General features: G+C 37.5%; 1 protein-coding gene across 1 annotated transcript in view; it reads left to right on the top strand.

Moving 5' to 3' along the window:
* Nucleotides 1-25,054, top strand: part of PRKG1 (protein kinase cGMP-dependent 1) — a 1,293,658-nt gene that overhangs the window by 1,229,794 nt on the left and 38,810 nt on the right. The window contains exon 11 of the mRNA XM_052661192.1: nucleotides 12,228-12,324. Coding sequence (XP_052517152.1) covers nucleotides 12,228-12,324 — 97 coding nt within the window. The remainder of the gene's footprint in view (nucleotides 1-12,227; nucleotides 12,325-25,054) is intronic.

The following is a 25,054-nucleotide window of genomic DNA, read 5'->3' as shown; positions in this document are numbered from 1 at the left end:
AATAACACTCACATCAACATCGTCTTGTGGCCCATGCTTGTGACTTGATTCTCCACAGACTTCAGCAAGAAAGGCTGGTAGCAATCCGGTTTCTGAAATAGGTATCAATGTAACAGTGGATGTGTTGGCACCAGAATGTCAGTGTATTAACTTTTTAAAAGATGGAACCGCACAGACTAACTCACACTCTCCCTATCACCTGTTTTCTGTTACTTTTCTGAAGTGGCATCTTTGTGCAAATAGCATGATAGTATAATTTCATTATTACTGGAATTCCTTTGCAGTCAGTGAAAATAAGCACTACTAGAAATAGATTTCCTCAATTCATAATTATTTCTCTCATGCTTTATATACTGTATATATTTACACTGAGATTCCATCTGTTTTTCCTATCCCTAGCCACATCCCACAAGTTGTATAGAAAGGATGAAACTCTGATTCCTCAGCTTCCTGAAGGAAAGCCCCCTGTTCTCTGCAGCCCCCTCCTATGTATCCCCCAGGTTCCCTCTAGTTCACATTGCTGGACGCCTGCTCACAGGTGTCAAGACACAGTACAAGTTCCTAAGTTCAGGTCATCAGTGTCCTGTTCTAAAGGGGAAGAAGAAAGGTTTTCTGTCCTCTGTCTGCACTGCTGTCGTTTCGGCAAAGTTACAAGAAGGCAAATCAGACAGAATCCAGTCAGACACTGTCTGCTCTCTGAACACAATAAGTGAATCTCCAATAAACCTGGTGGAGAGAGGGAAGTCGAAGTGATGCTCTCATCACACGTAGAGCTTGTTCTCGTGTCAAAAGACCAGATTAATCCACCAAGACTTGTGAATTTGGTTAGCTGCTAACTCCTGAGAAAATCTAGTAATTTATTCGGATGAGGAAAAGGAAGTCATACAAAGAGAATTGAGTATAGGGTGTGGCCAAGATGTCAGCTCTATCCCTGGAAAATCTGTAAGGAAAAGAAAGTCAAATATGGAAAAAAATATTCCCTACCCTGATGCTGGGAAAGGTTGAGGGCAGGAGGAGAAGGGGATGACAGAGGATGAGATGGTTGGATGGCATCACCGACTCAATGGGTCATGAGTTTGGGTCAACTCCGGGAGTTAGTGACAGACAGGCAGGCCTGGCGTGCTGCGATTCATGGGGTCACAAAGAGTCAGACACGACTGAGTGACTGAACTGAACTGAACTGAACCTGTTAAGTGGTATAAAGAATAACTATAATAGGCCTAAATGCTCCCAATTTCCTTCATTTCACACTATTATTTATCAACTATAAAAAATAAAACTGATGTGCTATTCAATTCTATTTATACAAGTGTCAAGTAAGGAGCTTTACCGTGTGGTAAGATACATCAAATGCATCATTTTTACTTTAGATACACAGTCTGCAACTTCCTATTGAAAGAATCACTTAGTGTCCTATGCAATGTTAGTATGTAGGTAGTCCTCTTTTAAAGCCATTGTAAAAAGCACAAAATATGACCACTATGTGTTAACTCAGGAGTGAAGTTCCATTTACGTGTTACAGCAGTATTTATTTCATTTTAATTACATTTCAATGGAGTATAATTGCTTTACAGTGTGTTTTTACTGTACAGCGAAGTGAGTCAGCTATAGGTTTACATGCGTCTTCTCTCTTTCGAGTTTCCTTCCCTTTGAGGTCAACACAGAGCACAGAGTAGATTTCCCTGTGCAATGCAGTAGGTTCTCATTGGTTGTCTATTTTGCACATAGTACCAGTAGTGTATATGCGTCAATCCCAATCTCCCAATTCACCCCACCCACCATAGCAGTATTTATCTAAACCAACAGCATAGCTAAAGTGAAATGTGATTAATCCTGGTCTTCCATGACAACTGTGGCATATACTCAGACAAACAATTACTGTAATGACTCAGTACCCGCATAAAAAAGCAGCAGTGATTGGAGGATAATGAGTTGCTCCACCATTATCTTGCCACTCCTATCATTTGTGTAAAAGTGTATGGAAAGAAACTAGTTTTGAATATTGTAGCCATCTGTGCTAATCTTAACCAGTATATTTTATGATGACACTTTTGAATTATTGAGCAGAAACCTCAGCAGTGTGGAAATGTAGAATACCTTTGTAAAGTTAATTCATTTTGAGGGGGACGTATTTATAAGGTAAAAATTATGGAGAAGACCGCATTGTAATACAGTCCTTTTGTATTTCTTGGTTTCTGTAAGTATGTACTCTGTTAAAAGCTACACAGTTATCATCTTAGCCAGATGATCAAGGTCTGAGTCATCAGTGATAAATCGTATAGATAGCATATATCCTTGACATGGTGTGATGGAAATGGCAGTTGACCTCTATGGTCTTCATCCCCTGAAACTGAGAACTTGAGTGAAATCATGAGAAAAACATCAAATAAATCAGAATTGAGAAATATTCTACAAAACACCTGACTGGTACTGCTTAAAACTGTCAAGGTCATCATGAACAAGGCAAGTCTGGGAAACAGCACAGCCAAAGAGAATCTAAGGAGATACAGTAATTAAACATAGTATGGATGGGCTCCTGGAACAGAAAAAGGTCATTAGGTAAAACCCAAGAAAATCTGAACAAAATATGGAAATCATTTTTTTTTTTAGCCTCAAACCCTATAGTTTGCTTAATTATTCAGTTGTATTGGCTGCAGCATAGAACAATGCCAGATTTTGCATTTAGATGGCAATGACTTGATAACAGATAGGTGGTATTCCCTGAGCCTTCATTTACTAATGTATAATCACTGTTACTAAACTATGTGACATGGCAAAATTTTTGCTCAATTTTCTTCTTTTCCACTTAATATTCTCTCTACTAAGAAAAAGACATACAGGCTTTCCCTGTGTCAAGAGTGGGTGGTATTCTCCAAGACCACTTGAGAATAACTGCTTAGAACTATGGATACATTTCCCTGTGATGCTTGCACCCTTTGTAATAGATGTCTGTCACATATGTATCAAACTTCATATTAGTAATCTTAATTTACATATGATCATTAGTCTTGATATTAAGAGCTGTATAGACACATCTATTAACCTTACTTTAAAATACGAATGCCTGGTCCAAAATCCTACCGTTGTATCAAGGTCTGTTTTTAACTCAACCCATAATTCTGATGTGAATCCTGGGTGACAGGGCATCTCTGGTATATTACAGTGTTATGGGGAAATGCATTAACAGTTCTATTTTGAACATCAAGACATATCTTGACCAACTGATGAGTCAGGGGTCTTCTGCCTACTTGTTGCTGAGAGCAAGACTCCCTTAAACAAAAACTTCTGTAATGTTTCTTGAAATGAGAGCTTCAGGAGTCAGGGATTAGAGAGCAGGATTGGTGCGCGAAAGAGAAGCTGTGGGAACCAAGACTGTTTGTCAAGTGTGTATTTCCCAGAATGAACAGCCTGCAAGTGAACTTTATAGACCTGTCTAGTACAAACCCTTCATTTTACAGAAATGAGAATGTGTTGCTCAGGCTTGGTCCTGGGCCAACTCCTGATCACTTCTTTTCCTATATTCCTAGAGGTCAGGGAGAGTGGCTTCTAGTCGTATTTTCTTCTTGCCACACACTGAATCTTACTGCCTTCTCTTCCTTTGGCTTGCTGTGAGCATGGCCACATCCCCAAGCTCCTTGCTCTGAAGTTCATGTAGAATCCTACAGAAATAAAGGGGAGCCATGAAAATTGAGGTACATAGCAAAGGCCCTGAGTTTAGAAGTAAAAGCTGACCCCTAGTGTTCATTTGGAGAAGGAAATGGCAACCGACTCCAGTGTTCTTGCCTGGAAAATCCCAGGGACAAGGGAACCTGGTGGGCTGCCATCTATGGGGTCACACAGAGTCGGACATGACTGAAGCGACTTAGCACCAGCTGTGTTCATTTAAGTCTTACCTAATCCTTCAGTTCCTAGTTCAGTCTTCTGACTGATCCCTTGATAAAGATTATAATTATGCCTAATTATGACCTTTAACTAAGCTTAAAATTTCTCTTATTTATTTCAATATTAAAACTCTGTATAAAAATAATGGATAAGAAAAGGGAAAGAGCTCTTAATATGGGGGTAGAAAAGATATTTTCATATTTCAGGAGAAAACTTGGGCTGTCTTTACGCATCCCTTCTCTAGAAATGTTGTCAATGGCAAACACTGTCCTCATGGACATTGGAGGCAAGTTCTGCTGTAGTGAATATTTACTCCAGAGCGCAAGAGGCAATAAGTGAGGACAGAGACGCTTTCCACAGGCAGAGGAGTTGGAGCAGTGAAGGCAGAAAGAGTCATTTTTGCCTACCTCCTCTCCCTTAAACTTCAGCTTCCTGGCCTTGGCTGTGCCAGTCTGGACCATCCTAGCCCATGAAGGTGAAAAGTGAAAGTGAAGTCGCTCAGTCGCGTCTGATTCTTTGCAACCCCGTAGACTGTAGCCTACCAGGCTTCTCCGTCCACGGGGTTTTCCAGGCCAGAATATTGGCGTGGGTTGCCATTTCCTTCTCCAGAGGATCTTTCCCACCCAGGGATCGAACCTAGGTCTCCCACATCGTGGGCAGATGCTTTACCCTCTGAGTACGGACTAGAGAAGCCCTAGTGCATAGTCATAAGCAAAAGCCTCAGAATGAGATTCTGAGACATAGGAAAGGGAGGAGGAGGGATGTTAATATGCACGGAGATGAGAAAACTTCCTCAGGTCACTAGTCTCTGATGGCTGCCCGCTTACAGGAAAGAAATACTATTCTGGCGTAAAGTTGAAGACTGCATGCTTTTCTTCTTTGAATACATACATGCAAGTATCTGCATTCTCTAAATAAAAAATAATAATTGCTGATTAACTAAATAAATAACATTGTGGGCTAGTGACTCTGTTTAAGTAACAAACACCAATAAGAAGAACATCTTTAATTCCTTTCTTGCTAGTTTTTTTCATGGCAATATATATTTACTTTGGGCCTTATTTCAGAAAAATTAAAATTCCTTTCAAATTACTATACAGACTCTCTTTAAAAACAGAATAACTAAAAATGCTTGGTGGTCAATATATTTCAAGCTAACGCTGGGTAGCTTATTCCTCATTTTCACAAATGCAGCTCTAATGTTTGGATTTTTAAAACCTCTCTTGAGCAGCAGTGTACTTTCATTCTGAGTCCTTTTATTTAATCAGAGCACACGCACCCATAGGCCACATCAAAGACAAGAAGGCATCAGTGCTCAGATAGGAGTCACATTCTTGATGTAAATGTGTAACAAAATAGTATATTATTCAAATATATTTTATAACATGTTTGCCTTTATTTTATAAATACCATAATTTAAAAAAAAAAAACTGTGATGATAGAATCAGATAGTAAAAAGGATTACAGATAGTAAGTCAAAATGCCAGTCACTCATACCTGCACCTTTGTGACTTTGGCTAAGTCACTTACTATCTCTGGACTTAGTTCTTTCATTTTTTTAAAATGTGAAGGTTGGATGAGAGGACCTCTCAGTGGTGTTGATCTAGATTTTGAACCACAATAGTATCTTACTACTTTGAGATAAAAGCATCTTTAAAGTTGTCTGATTCTCTATCTTGTTTAAGATGAAATTAAATTTTAGAGAATAAGTGTAAATATGCTACAATGTGAAGCACGCCCAAGGTTTTTAGTTCCAATTCTTCTAGTGCTTAATTACTGAAATCAATCACTTAGCAGCAGCTGGTCTACCCAGTTGCAAAATAGAAGTAAAAATACTTGTTATCCCATCTTCACAGAGAATCAGGCAGGATAAATTAAATGAGAGACATTTTAGAGTCCTTGGAAGAAAGTGCTTCTTAAATTTAAAAAAAAATTGCATTACTATCATTCTTATTAGGCAGCAGATATGAGTAATGCAATTTTCTTGTCTATTCCTGTTGGCTGTATCTTCTCAAGGGAATGCATTTGAAAAATAAGCAGCACTATTTCATGGCTAGAGTACTTAAAAAAAAGACTTTTCTGAAAAAACACAATTTTGAAAGTACAGAAAGCAAAGTAATGCTATCTCAAATTCCCTGAAGAAAAGATTATACTTTCTGGAGAAAATTGACATAATGAAATACTTTATATTCATTAAGTTACTTTCAAACTTTTTATTTCTTCAAGTTTTTGCCACCATTCATAAAAGACAGTGACTATACTTGTATGCTTTACAACCAGACAAAATTAAAGACCATTTCTTTTTGTTTAGAAGTATATGAATAGGGTTTCTAATATTTAAAGAGTTTTTTTTCCCCAAAACTTAGAGTAATAATAGATTTTCATAAAAATGTTACTTGAAAAACATTACTTCAACAGGAAATAACTCCCTTTTAAACCTTAAAAAAATAAAATAGGTCACAGTTTTCTAATGAAGTCAGAAGATTCTGCTCTTAAAGTTAGTTTAACAATGAGACTTTCAAATAAAACAATTATATTAACAAGAGATGACTGGTGACTTGCTTATAGATTTAAGGACTATCCATTTTTCTCTTAATGACTAAGCTTATTTAATTCCAAACATTTTAGAATCAGGGAATAGGACATATAGTAACCATGTTCATATTCACAAAATGGTAATGTAGCACAATGAGGTGATAGTCCCAGTAGTTTAAACCCAAATCACATCTGTGTTAAATAAGTATTGTTGGTCCAGTTTTCAATTCTGTTTTCTCTGTATATATAGTTAATGTCTGGCTGAATTTGTATTTACTCTTCAAGATTAAAAATTAATGTGCCAAGTTTTATTAAATCAGGAATTAGTCCTGCCTAAAATCCCATGTACCAAAGTGTTTATTCAGTAGATGGCCAGCATTATAGCTTGTGTGTGTCCTAGACCAGGTATATATTTTGTGCTTAAGGCTAACTGTTGAAGATTTCTTACCTCCTTTAACTATTTCTGTAAATATTTATTTATAAGTATTAATGTTCTTTGACCACATAAAAAGTGAAAGGATTCCTAGGCATTCATCTGAACGTTTAAGTAAGCTAGGATTCTGACTATATCTATACAACTTCTCCCTACTTCCTTAAGTGTATGTTGATACTGCTACAAAGGCCTGAATGTTGAAGAATTCATGACTTGGAAGTCCTAAGTCACCGGCAGAGCCAGGATCACAAGTCATGAGCTTCTGCTTGTAGGCTAGGATGTGCTCTTGCATTATTTTTAAGTCTAGCATCAACATTGTCTCCTTGAATCTCATCTTACTATTAAAAGTTATAGAGTAAAAAACTTAGTCATAGATGAGAGTTCGTGTGTATTTACTGAAACATTTTATAGATTCCCCCAAAGTCTGATAAAACTAAACTCAACAGGAAATAAAAATATACCCAAGGGGAGATAGCACAGGCAAGCAGTGGTGACTGATCTGCATGTGGGTTAAAATATACTAGGATTCTGTTTGATTTTACTTGGAGACACTTAAGAGTACACTTCTGAAGCAGACTTAAATTATAGATTTTGCTAGAGTAAACAGGGCCGCACTAGCCTTTTGTTTCGTTGTCTTTTAGTTACTGGCTTTTGTATCCCATCTGGATGTCCCTTCGGATTCTTGGACCTTACTTTCAAAGTGCACCTACTCTTGTTTGCTTTGTAAGTCAACACCGAGCCATTTCTGCTATTGCACTATCAACATGAAGATAAAGTTTTAAGTTTCATACATTTTTATCCTGGGTTGTACTTTGTTTTCAGTATTAAGAAGAGACGTTTGCTTCTTAGTAGTAGTGGTCAGTCATAAAGACTAGAACCCAATTCTGTTATCTTGAAATGATGACAGAGTTGATTCATTGACCTATGGCAACAGCAAAAAAAAAAAAAGAAAAATTGTGAATAATAAAGGACATCTGAGTCTTCCTCTTGATTTGTGTAAGTTGGTGATGCTGGAAGAGATGTGGTTTTGGAAGAGATACTGGAAGAGAAAGATAGGTTAAGGTTACTCTAGTCTTATTCTTGTTTGTCTCTAGATTTTGCATATGTGTCCTGGTCTCATCATCTTTGCAGCTGCCGCTTTATTTACATGCTCATTGCTTTCAGAGCTTCCTTTGGTGCATAAGGAGAAATGAAAAGAGAAGGAGAACGTGTAGGCAACTTTGCTTCTTTCTAGCAGTTCTTACAATTTCCATATATCACTAGTTAGAGTACCCTGTACAGATTAGAGATTGTGGATTCTGATCATCAAAGCGCCAGGTGAATCATATTGTCAGGCACGTTTAAGAAATGCTGCTGCTGCTGCTGCTACTGCTGCTGCTAAGTTGCTTCAGTCGTGTCCGACTCTGTGTGATCCCGTAGACGGCAGCCCACCAGGCTCCCCCGTCCCTGGGATTTTCCAGGCAAAAACACTGGAGTGGGTTGCCATTTCCTTCTCCAATGATGTTTAAGAAATGATATATTATCTATTTCACCCCACACACTTATTGTCTTGTTGTAGTTATTTTCATGTTGTTAACCTATTTTGAGGGTTTGTAAGCTCCTTGAAGTCACAGAGTATGTCAGTATTTGCACTTTTAAGGAAGAATCCGTTGCTCTCACCCTGTGTTTAAAAAGTTAATGAATATACTTGTATTCATTTGTTCATTCAATACAGTTGACCCTTGAACAATATGAGTGTGAACTGTGAGGATCCTCTGATCTGCAGATTTTTTTCAGTAGTAAATACTACATGATGCACTTGGTTGAACCGGCAGATGTGGAGCTGTAGATATGGGAAAACTGTGGCTATGGAAGGCCCACTATTAATTATACATGAGTTTCTGATTGTTGGAGGGTCAGCACCCCTAACCTTTGCGCTGTTCAAGGGTCAACTGTAAATAATAGTATTACTTTGAAAAATGTGTACCTCTAAGGTAAGGAACACTAGCAAATATACTCCATAAGGAACACTAGCAAATATACCCCGTACTCCTTGCCAGATTTTAAGCAGCCGAACACCAGGAACTGTATGCCCTGTTGCTCAGTTGCTCAGCTGCGCCTGCCTCTCTACTTCCCTCATAGACTGCAGCACACCAGGCTGCCCTGTCCTTCACTAGTTCCCGGAATTTGCTCAGACTCATGCCCATTCAGTCAGTGATGCCATCAACCATCTCATCCTCTGTCGTCCCCTTCTCCGCCTGCCCTCAATCTTTCTGAGCATCAGGGTCTTTTCCAATGAGCCGGCTCTTTGCATCAGGTGGCCAAAGTATTAGAGCTTCAGCTTCAGTCCTTCCAAGAAATATTCAGGGTTGCCTTACTGATATGTATTTGTGAGAGGGAACTGTCCCTCTCATAAACATTTTTGTACAGATGTATTTTAGATTTGAGTGAGTCTGGGCCTAATTCCTTGGACCTGGTAGGCTGCAATAGTAAGTAAGCTACAAACTCATGCTCCACATTTACGTCCTTTAGACAAAAGATGTTTTATAGGACAAGAGCCATTTACCTAGCCAACTTATTTTGTCTCCTTTGTCATTCAAAATCATCAACTGTAAGGGCTGTAAAACATAACTGATGTATTCAAGTTATTTTCAAATAATTTCTAAGTAACAAGAAAGAATGAAAATATCCCTTCACGTGATGAGCTGGAGTGGTTAGACACCTAAAGAAGCTAAAGCATCTCTAGTTTGGCTTTTTTACAAACGTCTCTTCAGATGGTGATTTCCATGTTAAAAAACATAGCTATTTATTCAAAAAGGAAAGGTGTACAGAGTCTCCATGATGAAGAGACTTCCTAAAGAGTAACCTTAAAGAGAAAAAAAAAAGACAGGAAATACTAAGCAACAACATTTCCTTGCTTGGAAAAGAAAGTGCTCTGACAGCGTTCTTGCATTCTTTGTCTTCCCCAAAAATCATGACCTGAGGCCAGTAGGAACAGAATAAAGGATTAAGTGCACAATTACCAAAGTGCCCTTAAAAAGGTATTTCACCAACCACTACAAAAAAATCACCCAATTAAAGGAAGTATTTTAAAAATTCACCTAGAAATAATAGCAAAGTAATTAGTAAAGTTTTGCGTTCTGTATATGTCTTTATTTATCAATGTATTTTTTTAAACCGTGTTAGCCCTTACAAAGCTATTGTTCATTCCTATGGTTCTAGGACAACAGGGGTAGGAGTCAAGACCAAGTGATAAGAGTCCCCAATACTCTTTCCAGGAATGCATCACACTCCAGACTCATTGGAAAACTACCGATTTTCTTGGATCAATTTAATCCAACCCAGAATTCTCTGGCTTCTGGAACCTCCTGAGACTTTCAGAGGGGTTAGCACTATTGTTCTCAACCCTTAACTGTTCATCAGAATCACCCAGAGAGTCAGCCAGGGAGCTGTAAAAGTGTATAGATACTGTGATACTTCTTCCAGACATTGCTGATTCACTTGACCTGTGGTGGGACCCCTATTAAGTGGTTTCTAAAAGATGCTCAGGAAGTTCTGATGTGCAGCAAATGGCTGAAGATGACTTGTTTGGATATTTCCAGACCAATTTTACAGAGCTCAAACATAAGGATGTGGGTGGGGTAGGGGGGCACATCTCAAGAGCTATAAGTAATAACACCATATTGTAAATATATAAAATGGTGTCAGAGTAGTCTGAAACAGTTTACTCCCTTAGTATCTGAAATTTCTAAATCTAGCAAGCACATGGGATATTATTCAAAAACAATGTCATTAAGAATTTGACTGCCAGGAAATGCTTGAACACATACAAACTGTCACTGGGTCTGATCCCAACAGATGTCCCTTTTAGACACCTGTTGGAGTGAACTGTGCCACTGACCCTTTAAATGGGATGGAGCTTTAATTTTCCAAAAGCAGGGACCCCGTTGGAATGCTAGAAATGCACATTTGTTGCTTATGTTCCATTCTAGTAAACCATCTCCTGAAGTATTATGTGGATCTCTTGATTGTGTAGTTAATGAGATAAGTCTACAAATAGCATTCAGATTGACTAGCAGTCTTATTTATAGAGGTGTACTGGAAGGAGTTGATTTCCCATAATCAGCTAATAAGGAGAAGCAATGTTATTTTTACCTTCTCATGAGTCTTTTAAGAATTGATGCGTGAAAAACCAGAACTGTCCTCGTAAACTGGAAACTGTTGAAAGCTCACCTAGAAAGCTATTTCGCATTTCTCCCAAGTGGGGAGTCTGAATTTGTGTTTGATTATAATGGAATAGCTAACATGTTAGCACCGCTTAACACCAAACGTGCCTGTGGATGATTTTTTCCAAAACCCGACATAAATAAGCTGTGTTAGTATCATTATTTCAGGCACGTTCATCATGTCTATCTATAGCATACTACTGAATCAGGTACTGCCTGGTGGAAGGTCATGGATTACACATAGCTATTCAAATACTTTATTTTTGAGACAGCTGAATTACTCCCTGACCTGACTTTAGTGAGTGGGAGGATCATCTTTATGCCTTCCTGCCCTTTCTAAAAATAGTAGGGCCTTTTAACAAGGCGATATTTTAAGCAGCTCATATTCACTTGTCTCATCAGGAGACACTTATTTTGGCCACTTGCGTGTGTCCAGTTTGCCTGTCCGAAGAGTTAGACTTTTGAAGGCTAGTCTGTGCTCCTTCACACCACTCATATAAGAAACTGGCAAGCCTAAAGACACTGGGATTACTAGCTGAGAGTCAGTGGGTAATCACAAACGAAGGGAAGACACTTTTTAGGAATGTGAATATGCTTCCGAAACCATCCATTTCAGATATTTCCACATCAGTCCTCAGCTTTTTGGATCTGTTTTCGTAAAACCTGGCTGTGACTGCACTCCAGAGACCTCAATGATCTTGCCGCTTTTAATAATTATTAATAGGAGCCACTGCCAGCCTGTGGATAAGGGAACCTAATGAGAAACTGCCATCTAAAACCTGAACGGCAAAAACAAAACCAAGCAAAACCAAACAATCCAAAACAAAACCAAAAAAGAACTACACAAACAGTCTGTGCTCACAAGAAGACGCGTAGAAAAACACCGAGATGTAACTCTGATTTGATAACTGGATTTATAAGTCCATGACTGGCATGCAGTGGGTACTTTGTATTTTTCTACTGTGAAAAAACAAGCTCAAATCTAGGTTATTCTGCACAACTGGGACCAAAAACAAAAAATTATGAGTATGGAAAAACGCAGACTCTAAAAGCAAGATGGAATTTAAGCAGGTAAACCCTGTTTCACAGTCATGTCATTCCGGTACAGTTGTACGTGGTACTCGTGTTTGCACCTCTAAGAAATTTCCATTTTTTCGCATCAAAAACTCCAGATATGAAGCTGAAGCTGCTTTCTTCGCCAACCTGAAGCTGTCTGATTTCAACATCATTGACACCCTTGGAGTTGGAGGTTTCGGACGAGTAGAACTGGTAGGTAATCATTCTTTAAATGCTTTTGAAAGTGCTGTCTTCTTTTTTAATTTCTTTTCTCCTAAAGATTCTTTTTTCTTCTCTATACATCATTCATTACTCTTGTTCCTAAATCCATACCAGTACTTTCATATCAGCTTATCAGAGTTTTCAACAGTGAAATATGTAATCATTAAACAAAAAATAAACATCAATTTACTTTTTAGAAAACCTCTTCATAATAAATGAAAGGTAAACACGTTTACTTAATGAGGAGTCATAAAGCACTTTTTACCCAGCTGAGTTTCTGTGATCTTTATTTACTTCCTAAGTTCTGAGCAGTGCTTACTAACTTAATTATTCACTCTATAATCATAATAATTAAAATATAAATTTACGTATATATAAATGGAGATGAAGCATATTTACATGTAGTATATACCTATGCATAAAACATATAATTATTCTCACCACTGCTTTAAAAATTAAGTAAATGGTGTAGTTATTCTGTGATTCTGTAGTGATAAGTACCTATTGAGATTACAGTACATATATATATATATAACTGTATTAGATAATATGGTTTGAATATTTTATATATTTCACACATTTCTATTTTATGTACACATACACAGAGCTAAGGTTTAAGATGAATAAGACATTTTGATACAAGTTTATACATTAAATACATTGCATCAATGTGGGATAAGTCAAATGAAAGCATGTTCTATTGTGTCTGTTTAAAATATAAATTTAAAAACTGACACATTGCAACAAAAACTAGAAAAAAAAAGTATTCTAGTTGCTGCTTTCCAGACTGTGTAGATAAAACCATATTTGAGGATCTGATTAATGTCCACCTCTTCTGAACGTGGAGGAGTCCCTGATATTAGACACCAGTACAGTATGTTAGGAACTCCCTGAGACTGCACAGTTCAGTAAATAGTTACTGTTGCCATCAGGTGACAGGAGAAATCCCCTTCCATAAAAGCAGTTTGAAATCCCCTTCCAAAAATCTTGATGGCAACAGTAACTATTTTTATGTTTGTCCATTTGTGCTACAGTAGGGATTTTTGAGTTGGATAGGCACAACTATGTTATTTACTTAAATATTAGACAAGAAGTGTTTAGAGCCATCAGGTATTGCGTTGAACTTGCGTTATACTTCCCTTAACACTGGCTGGAGGTACTGCAGTAATAGTGCTTCTGACTTCACTCCTGACTCATACTGTGCCTCTGAGGATCAAATATTTTCAGTTATAGGAGTGAAAATCAAGTAAGGGCCTAGGAAAAAACCTCTTTCTTTTCTGAACCCTGCTAAACTAATGCAATCTTAGATTTATTTTTCAAAAATGTTGACTTTGTGATGAAATATAACTTCATATAGCTGGTGAAGACTTAATGACAGTGTTATACGTGAACATCTTTGCACTGGGGAGTGTTGGGACATAGAAAGAGCATAGAGCATGGCACTCCTAACCATGAAGTGTTTGTTGTCTGGTGTGTTTATTTATATTGTTCTTTGTGTCTAAATCCCTCTCTCTATGAAACAGCATAAAGGACAGAATCTTCTCGATATTAATTTTATGCCTGTTATAGTTTCTTCAATATTATTTTTAAAGACTTTGTACAACAAAAGAGCTGTTTTAGTTGGCCATAAGAATATCAACATTATAACTGTGGTCTCCTAAGAGGTCTGATAACTTCAAACTGGGAGCCTTTGAGTTACCAGTGAGATCTTTTATGAAATACAAGAATTTAGGATTTTTGAAATATTAGAAATCACTTAAAGACACCGAAACCCCTTCAAGCTGCATAATCAAATGCCAAGCTGATAGTGGAAAACTTCTAGAAAATTCCCTCAAAAATGTGAGGAGGCACGAACAACCACCCAACTAAGGAAGGTTTAAAGTGGACAGTTTGGTAAAGAACGCACCTACCAATGCAGGAGACTCAAGAGACACAAGTTCAATCCCTGGGTCAGGAAGATCCCCCAGAGAAGGAAATAGCAACCCACTCCAGTAATTTTGCCTGGAAAATCCCATGGACAGAGGAGCCTGGCGGGCTACAGTCCACGGGGTCGCAGAGAGTCAGACAGGACCGAACGCACATGCGCATCCACACAAAGTGGGCATTTTAAAGGTAATGCAGTTTAAAAAGACACAATTTATATGTGTTTGTATGCAAGTGCATGGTTGAGTACATACATATTTATTATACTCTTCATCCCAGGAGGGGAATTGGAAGTACTTCACCCTAACTTTTTTCTCATGGATATTCTATTTCACACTTTTACAGAAATGTTTGTAGACTAATGGAAATCATAGGTTATAACTAGGTATAAGGTATAACTAGTACATCCCAGGTAGAAGGGTATGTCCTTAACCTCTGAAGTGATGTCGTCTTGTGTGATCTTGCACTTCCCAGAACAAGTGGGATAATCCAAATATCCAAGTTATCTTCACTGTTCAATGTAGACTAGCCATTTCAGTGATCACTATTACCCTAGAATCCGCTACCCCAGTTCTTACCACTTACTGACTATCCTATAATATTAATTACTGGGTATGAAAAATATTCTTCTCTGTGATGATTCATTTTTACATGTATTTGGTGATTCCAAAATTAGGAGCTTGGCCTCAACCCGTTGACCGCAATTACACATACTGTTGTCATAGCTGATAGGGAATCATGGTGAGGACACGGGTGGCCACCCAGGAGGCTGTAATGGCTACCATTAATTAACCGGCAGAAAGTAAAGACTACCCGTTACAGCAGGACTCACACCCTGCATAGGGAGGAGGCGGGTCTAGACAGAGCCCAGTCCTGGTGTGATTACAGAATGTTTCCCTTCACTCCCCTCTGCAAATGGTGCACGTGAGATATATCTGTTGATTTTATAGAGTGCAATTTTATGCAGTATATCCTTCACATGAACTCATTTTACATATGTATACAGAGTAATGCACGCGAATGTCTTACTGAACCACGAAAGACACTGGGATTCTTGGGCTCCGGAGAAGAAGAATTCAGAGGCCAGAGATGAGGCTTGATCACTCAGAGCCTTTGTGTAATAAAGTTTTATTAAAGTATAAAAGGGATAGAGAAAGCTTCTGACATAGACATCAGAAGGGGCAGAAAGAGTGCCCCCTTGCTAGTGTTAGCAATGGAGTTATGTACTTTTTAACTACTTATTACAGTGAATCAAAAGAATGTCTGGAGGTTGTAAAGACCTCACTAGACCCACTTCCATAATTTACATTTTAAGATAACAGGATTAGCCAGAAGGTTTTTTTCCGGAGACTGTCCTCAAGCAGGATACATTATTGTTATATAATCCTAAGGAATGTAGAGAGAAAAAAAAGTTTGTCCTTTCCTCCTCCTTGAGAATTCCAGACCCCTCTCTCCTTGGAGACACCCGGACTTCTTATCAACCTGCCTAGGAATTGACTCTCTCAATACCAAGTACATAATATTTATACCTTGAACCTACCAACGCTTACTTCAGTAGTAATGTTGATCAGATAAGTGACATTATAAAAACTACCGCAATTTTTATAATAGTAGTATTTTTAAAAATGTTCCCAGATATAGATTATAAGATTATAAACTCTTGAATTGGGTATGTAGAACTAAGAAATTTGCATTTATGAACCCCATTTCCTATTAGAAGTTAGAAGTGTAGTTTTATTATCATTTGATATACAGATCATGTTCATGTTGTTTTGCTTAATACCCTTCAAACACTTCTTAGCATTTTTTATCACTTATGTCAATTTAGATGAATTTAGATGCAGGGGTATTTTTCAGACAGATGAATTACTGAAATGATCTACTGCCAACTTTTAGAGATGAGAACATAATTTTGGAAAATAATAGAAACTTAAATATTTCTTCAGTGATGAGACAAGAAGCTTGAAGTAAAGGCCTTATATGAATGGGAGTTCTGTTCTTAAGTTATTCAGTCTATTTCATAAATACTTTTAGCATAACTGATTTCAACTACTCTCAGACATGTCTTATTCACACCCATTACCTTTGGGAAGTCATTTATACTGCTTTCCTTTCTGTGACTGGTATATGCTTTATTTTCTGTACATATTTTATTTTGAAGAATTGCTTTCTTACTTATTCAGGGCTACCTGCTTACAGAATATTTTCTGGAAGATCACATTCCATTTATAATAGCACCTTCCGTGAAATAACTTTTTTTTTAATGTATGACATAATTGTTAAAGCTATAAGCTTTGCTGTAAGACATCTATGTAATCCTCTTAATTTACAAGACCTAAGTGTAAAATAAGGAGATTGATTTTTACAAATCACAAGTGAAAATTAATTTCATTCCTTTATGGTCACATTTCAAATTTACTCTCATTTGCTCTTGTCAGAGAGGCACTTGATTTTCAAAGTAGATTGTGTGTGTGAAAGTCGCCCAGTTGTGTCCAACTTGGCGACCCCACGGACTGTAGCCCGCCAGGCTCCTCTGTCCATGGAATTCTCCAGGCCAGAATACTAGAGTAGGTAACTGTTCCCTTCTCCAGGGGATCTTCCCAACCCACTGATTGAGCCCAGGTCTCCTGCATTGTAGGAGAATTACTTACTGTCTGAGCCACCAGGGAAGCCCCTCAGAGTAGACTGATACAAGTCAAATTTATTAATCTAGCAGTGCTATGTGGTGGTTGCTTTAAATGTTAAATATTTAATCTATTTATTCAGCATTTCAAACCTACTCCAGAACACCATACTTGGATAAAATATAGGAACAGTGATATGGAAAACATGATCTCTGTCTTCTTGGATTATATTCTTTCTGCATCATTTATTTTATATTTATGTAGCCAGCTCTCTGCTGAGACATACAAAGTTTAATAGAAAATAGCCACTGCCTCTAGGGACTCACAGTCTTCTGGGACAGGCAATCATGCAAAGACATAAGTAAGCCCATAGAGTATGAGCAACATGTGCTCAGTACATGGAACAAAGAGCAAGACTTCCTGAATGTCTTAGAATTTCTAAGACAGACGATCAACACATTAAGGCACTGACATAAATATCCTAAAGTGTTTTGGTACACTTCTCATAAAATGAACTATTGCAAGACAGTTTATTAATAAACTGATAGTAATGTTTCTTGATAAATTGATATTATTTTCTTACTAAAATAATAAAGCTTTTTATTTGAACCCAGACTTATAATTTTCAAATTGCTCTCATATCCTGTGTATAATTTTTCCCTTATAACTACTCTGGGAGGTATAATCCACATTTCACAGGAAAGAAGAATAATGTTAATAAGTGACCTAAGATCACAGGTCACTGAAAGAGCTGTTGTTATTGCCCAGAACTACTGATTTTTAAACTAGAATTTCTTTTTTAATCATTCCGACTTCTAAAAATATTTAATTCTGTCACGCCAATAACAGCCACCATTATAAAATCAAACAAGTGTCACACTGCATTATCATATGCATACCTTTGTTTTCTTTTTTAAAAACAGTCTGTTAGAGTTCAAGAACCTGTATTTATGATTATCCACTATTCACGTCTTCCTCTGTCAAACCTTCAGAGAGTCTCTTTTCTCTTTTGTGGCTCCTAGATTCGTGTTAAAATATCTATGGAGGGAAAAATAGACATGAGACAGTATGACATGGTAGAAAAAAGCTAGAACTCTGGAATCAGTCTTTCTGGATTCAGATCTTGCCAACTGTGTGTGATTAGTCATTTACTTAAACCTCTTGAGCCTCAGAGGTTTTTTATTGAGAATAATAAAAGGGTATGTGCCTAACAGATTGCTAAGATTGAATGAGTTAAACTCCTTAAAATAGTGCCTTCCACATAACAGGTTAGTAAGTGTTGGCAGTGTTATTATTATTATTAAAATATGCTAATAATAACTGATCCATTGATCCACTGATCTGATGATCAGTGACCCATTGGTCATTTTTGGCTTTGCCTATAGAAAAGGGAAGGGATGAAATCATTTCCCTCTTTTCTACCCCTGTTAGGCCAAGTCCTGAGAATACAAGCATTTCCCCGATATAAGAAAGAGCCTGAGGTCTTCAAATGACCTACGATGAGAGCTTGTATCGAATTCCCCCAAACCACTAAGCGCCTTACCTTCTGATCTGTCATGAGTGCAGATAGCAAACAATTTTCAGCCATCCTCACACTAAACCTTTGTGAATCTGAAGTAGTCTGCTCTAATTTATCCATTTCTCTTCTAAATTGAAGAGCCCCACCCCTTAACCTCTAAAATCATTTTTAGTGCAAACTGCTAAATCATATCCACTTTCTCCATAATTTTCTTAAACCACGGCACCCTGGTTGGGCACAACAAGGGTCTGGCTCTTGCCAAATGGAGGACAAAGGTCACCTCTCATTTCACCTGTGGCACAGTTCCGTGATGTGAATTGCCCAGGATGGGGCAATGCAGTAGCAAGTTGTGAGAACTCTGCCTACACTCACAACCACATTAGTGCAACAGGGTCTATGTGCTGTACATGTGTGTGTCCATACCACTCTCACGGCATTTTCCCAGCTGCTCAGTCACTGTGTGTCACATGGAAGTGACGTGGAAGACTGTGTACACCAACTTAAAAAAAAATAGGGACTAAGAGGTGATTAGAGAAAGAAATGAGGTGAGACACCTATTGCTCAGTCAACAGAGTTTTGTTTCATTGTTATGAAAGGGGAAGGCTTAACTCCAAAGGGAAACCCCACGGAAGATGAAAACTTTTCAAGAGCATCTTGCTGCCAAGCCACACACATGACTGAAATAGAATAGCTGTGGGATCACTGGGCAACGCTGCCATTTGTGGCCACAGCAGTTTATGCTGCAGAGGATGCCTGGGGAAAACCCTGCCATCCTACGGCCTTGTGTCCTCAGTAACCAAAGTGAATCAGGACTCTGTACTGGGTGAGCACTCAAAATGGCCTCATTTTAATACAGCCTTTTCTCTAGACATACCTTACTAGTCAATACAGTGTTGGTCTCTGAGTCATGTCTGACTCTTTGCAACCCTGTGGACTGTAGCACACCAGGCTCCTCTGTCCACTGGATTTTCCAGGCAGGAATATTGGAGTGGGTTGCCATACCCTATTAGGATTATTATTAAATGTGTAATCCGCATTTATTCTCCAAAAGAATGAAAATTGACACAAATTATTAGTTGTGATAGATCGTATTGATTTCTGAGAAAATAAGTTATTCAGAGAGCTAAAGAAAATCCAATCTGATAAATGCTAACTGAACATAACAGGTGCAGTCACAACACAGGCATTCCTGAGAGATACTGCGGGTTCAATTCCAGACTATTGCAATAAAGTGGATATCACAATAAAGCAAAAGACAGGAATTTTTTGGCTTGCATATAAAAGTTATGTATATCCTATTGTTGTTTAGTCACTAACTTGTGTCTGACTCTTTTGCAACCCCATAACTATAGTCCCCAGGCTCTTCTGTCAATGGGACTTGCCAGGCAAGAATACGGCAGTGGGTTGCCATTTCTTTCTTCAGGGGATCTTCCTGACCCAGGGACTGAACCCACATTTCTTGCTTAGCAGGCAGATGCTCTACCACCAAGCCACTAGGGAAGGCATGTATATACCATACCGTAGTCTATAAAATATGAAAAAGCATTATGTCTGAAAAACAATGTACATACCTTAATTAAAACATTTTATTGCTAAAAAATGCTATCATCTGAATCTTCAGTGAGTCATAGTAGTAACATCAAGGATTGCTGATCACAGATTATGATAGCAAATACTAATGAAAAAGTTTCCAGTGTTGTGAGAATCACCAAAGTGTGACACAGGAACACGAATGTGGGCAAATGCTGTTAGTAAAATGACGACTTTGACACAGAAACAATTTACATCACATTTACATTGTACTGACAACTATTTACATATGTGCTGTATTCACACCTATTTATGTCGCATTTTCATTGTATTGGATATCATAAGCAAAGAAGAGATGATTTAAAGTCTACCAAGACCAAGTGAAGTCTGACTCTGCAACCACATGGACTATAGCCTACCAGGCTCCTCCATCCGTGGGATTTTTCAGGCAAGAGTCCTGGAGTGGGTTGCCATTTCCTTCTCCAGAGGATCTTCCTGACTCAGGGATCGAACCCAGGTCTTCTGCATTGTAGGCAGACACTTAGGTTATATGCAAATATTATGCCATTTTTTATCTGGGACTTGAGGATTTGAGGATTTTGGTATCCACAGGGGATCCTGGAGCCAATCCCTTCAGAACATTAAGGGACAACGACAGATGTCGACAAAGGAGCCTGGCGAGACGCAGTCCTTAGAGTCCCCGAGTCAGACATGACTGAAGCGACAGAGCAAGCATCATAAATCTAGAGGCAGTGGCCGCGTCTTTCCAAGGCTTAAGATGAATTTTGGATGAACTCTTTTATCACCAATTAATCCACTCACTCACCTTTTTTGTTTTCTATGAAAATAAATTTGATTTTTTAATCCAGTGAATTTATGGTCACATCGCATGCAGCAAAAGTTTATCTAGCAAAAATTTCCTAAACATTTTCTGTGGGATGTAGAAATATGAGGTGTGATTCCTAACCTCAAAGAACTTCTTGCCTTCTCCTGAATAAGAAGATTCATACATATGAAAAACAGCAAATGAAATCTTTTAGAATGGTATTAAATTCTAAATCATGCAGAAGGATTCTCAGCATTTCAAAAAGAGAGCATTTGGAGCTGATGGTGTAGTGAGGTCCTAAGAAGACACAGAACTCAAGCTAGAGCTCAGAGAATAGGTTGGGGGTTAAACAGAGAGATGAGGAAAGGCTGTTGGGGAAAAGGCCATTCCAGGAGAAGTTTTCAGCACAGAAGGCCATGTGTTTTCACAACCAAAGCAAGTGGCCTGACTAGAGGTTGTGTGAGGGAGCAGGGAGAAATACCAGATGACCAATTGACAGGGCATAACCATATTATATTCTTAGAGGAGATGTACTTTAAGGCATCAGGCATTTTTGGCCATTAGGTCAAGCGAGGAACACAAATAAACACAGACTCAGCCCTGAACTTCCACCCATGAAATAAAAGAATACACTATAAGGTGACCAGACAGGCTATTTTTAGGTGGCAGTGCTCCCAGAAATAAACATCGCAATTTCACTTCTGAATAAGGTAGTTTACTTTGTGCCAAGATGTATTCCATGTCCCTGAAAATTTTATATAAACACTTTCAGTGACAGATCCCTTCCATGAAAGGGAAAAACATCTTCTATTTATTAGTAGTGTTGAAAATAGCCATGTCCTCTTAAATCAAATGAAATGATTGGTCTTGCTTTCCGGAAATAAACTGAAAAAAGATGATTCTGAATATTTCAGTGTATCTCATCAACTGCATACATTTATAGTTCATTGCTAAGTCGTACTCTCTCCTCACATTAATGCCCCTGATGTGTGTCATATTAGGCTAAACACTGAGCTAAGTTATCAGGAGATTTTGTGGGTCAGATAAGTGAGTGAGTGAAAGTCACTCAGTCGTGTCCAACTCTTTGCAACCCCATGGACTATACAGTCCATGGAATTCTCCAGGCCAGAATACTGGAGTGGGTAGCCTTTCCCTTCTCCAGGGGATCTCCCCAACCCAGGGATCGAACCCAGGTCTCAGAAAGGGTGAAGTTCAAGTATACCATGTATTAGGATATTAAGATCTGATTATAAGCCATTTGATTAAAAGTCTTCCAGTATGTAACCATTTCTTTAAAAATTACAAGGTTTATTTGTCTAACATCTCAAAAGTGTGACTAGAATGCAAACACTTTCATAAATTAATCTGATCACATCTCAGAGAGTAGAATTTTGCCATATATGATTCTCTCTGTGTCATTTAAACTCATTTTAAACATTCACTGAGTCAATAAGCAAAAGAAAGTGAAGTGTCAACTTATACTGAACTCCATCTATGTGGTGTTTTAAGTATTTAAGTATTAGAATAAGTGGAATTATGTGAAGTACTTAGCAGTACAAAACCATTGCATACAGTACTTCTTTATATTAATGAGATTACACATAGAAATTAAATCTTAAGGGAAAGAAACCGATTATCTGATGAAGGAAAATAATTTAAAGTATATCATAGGTAGTAAAATCAATTTTAATATCACTAGAAAATAAAATAAGTACTGTAGGGAAGAGAAATAATACATTCACATTTCACATTTCAGTAGACAATCTGAAATGTAAGTAGCCCTTTGAGTAAAGATGTATCAGTGCTAATTCTCTATTAAGGGAAATCACAAGTGTACTTTCATTTGCAAATTATTTCCATAAAATAATCCAAACTTTTGTTCATGTTGTAATTAAAAATTGAAAAGTATGGAGCTCTCTTTCTCATCTTCCTCTAAACTGAAAGTTAAATGTCTTTTTAAAAAATTAAAATGAAACTATCTCCTCTATGAACACTGCTTTGCACATCTTTTACTCAATTTTAATTTAAGAAAATATGTATTTCCTTATGTTTCTTGTCACTAGCCATAGCACTGAATTTTAGGTCTAAAGGCAAGTTACAGAGAAAATGGGGTTATGGACACTTTTCATGACAGGTGCGGTGACCTTGGGAAGGAAAACAAGGATGAAAAGGCTGTCTCTTAATTATCACTTGTGCAAATGGCAGGTGGAATCAAATGAAAAAAGATAAGACAAATCACTTTTTCTACGTTCTTTGTTCTGAATTGATATGTTTGACCATTAATATAGATAGCTTAGTGGTTACTAAGTGCTTAATATTATACATAATAGTGCTTAATATTATGAATAAAATCTTAAGTAAAACATCTTACAACAGGGCCACACCTCTGTGCTCCTGGCTGAATAATTTTCAAACTCTGACGTCCCTATGTAACTCATTGTCCAGCCTTTCCATTCTCTGTGTCACTTGGATAGGCATCATCCAGACAGTAACAAGTTTCCACCGTTTCTCCCTCTGTATCCTGTGGAGCAAAATAGATGCCATGGTTCTTTCTAAAGCTTCAGACATAGATGAAGGAAAAGAAATCTATGATATTACTACGTAATGTAGAGAGACAGATAAGTAATAAAACTGTGGATAACTAGTGAGAAAAGAGGTTTTAACAACAGTGTGAATATCAGACAAGCTTTTAATTAAGATTATTCTTAATGTTTCCTGAACTTGATAGTACTTTTACACAGTGAAATGTAATTCTCACAAAAGTTATCTTTTGTGTTTTTTTTGATTAGGAAATGTTGAGAAGTACAGTTCAGAACTACTTTGTAGAATAGAAGCCTTCTGTGCCCTTAAAAAATTTAACTTTCTTTCACTAATGCAGTAAGTCAGTTCTTCCTGAATATTTGGGCACGTTAGTATTTCAGACTCGGACGCGAGTGAAGCAACTTAGCAGCAGCAGTATTTCATGTCCAAAAATGTTATTTGAGTCATAGCAGTAATATTGCTTTTTCTTTCTCTGTTGAAAGAGAAACTTCCTTAAATTCAGACAGATAAATTTTTCCTATTCCTTTGCATTCAGATGGTAGGAACAACTAACTTAAAAACAGATTTAATTATGAATTATAGTAGTAAAATACTATTTATAGTGAAAGTCGCTCAGTCATGTCGAACTCTCTGTGACCCCATGGATTATACAGTCCATGGAATTCTCCAGGCCAGAATACTGGAGTGGGTAGCCTTTGACTTCTCCTGGGATCGAACCTAGGTCTCCCGCATTGCGGATGGATTTGTTACCAGCTGAGCCGCAAGGAAAGCCCAAGAATACTGGAGTGGGTAGCCTATCCTTTCTCCAGCAGATCTTCCTGACCCAGGAATCCAACCGGGGTCTCCCACGTTGCAGGCAGATTCTTTACCAACTGAGCTATCAGGGAAAAAAGTATCCCTTTTAATTAGCATTCCCCCATATCTTGGAATTCATGGTAATAATGATAACGATTCTTACATAGCACTTTTAATTTTCAAAGTATTTTCACATACACCATCTAATTTGGTCTTGGAATATGTGCAACTATAAACTAATGTGGTTTTATTCTTGTAAGTGAGGAAAATGAAGCTCCAGATTACATGAACTTGGGTATGATTGTAGTTTGTGTGTTATTAAAATAATAAGACATTACCCACAAAATACATATTATTTTGACTAGAAAAGTTTTAAGAATTTGTAATAGGTGTATACATTTTGCTTAAACTGACCCACAGTCCAACCTTTACTTGGACACAACTTTTTTGTACTTAGGGCTTAAAAGAAAAGTCATGAAATAGGGAAGTCATTAAAAAAGAGTAAACTGTTGTTAAGAATGTTAATAGTTTCCCAATACTAGAGTAAAAATGAAATATAGTTTTGACTAATTGGGGAACTTTTATTGAATAGGTAAAGATAAGCATAGAAAGAAAAGCATTTCTGACATGCAGTTCCTTAAAATGTAATTTAAAAACATAACTATCACACAATTAATAAAGAAAAGAACTAGAAAATATAGATGCACATATTTTGGGGGCCTTCTCTTTTTAAAATTCCTTAAAAACTTTGTTGAGGTATAATCTGTTCACCACAAATTATACAATCACCACCACAATCCAATTTTAGAACATTTCCATCACTTTAATAAGAACCCTTGTGGCCCATTTGCAAATACTCTCCATTCCTACTCTGAGTTCCAGCAACTGCTAATTTACTCTCTCTCTCTCAAGATTATCCTTTTTACTGCATGTTTTCTTACACTAAAACTGTGTTTTACACTA

This window comes from Budorcas taxicolor, chromosome 23 (assembly GCF_023091745.1).
Source record: "Budorcas taxicolor isolate Tak-1 chromosome 23, Takin1.1, whole genome shotgun sequence".
NCBI lineage: Eukaryota > Metazoa > Chordata > Mammalia > Artiodactyla > Bovidae > Budorcas > Budorcas taxicolor.
This window is presented reverse-complemented; position numbering and strand designations above follow the sequence as displayed.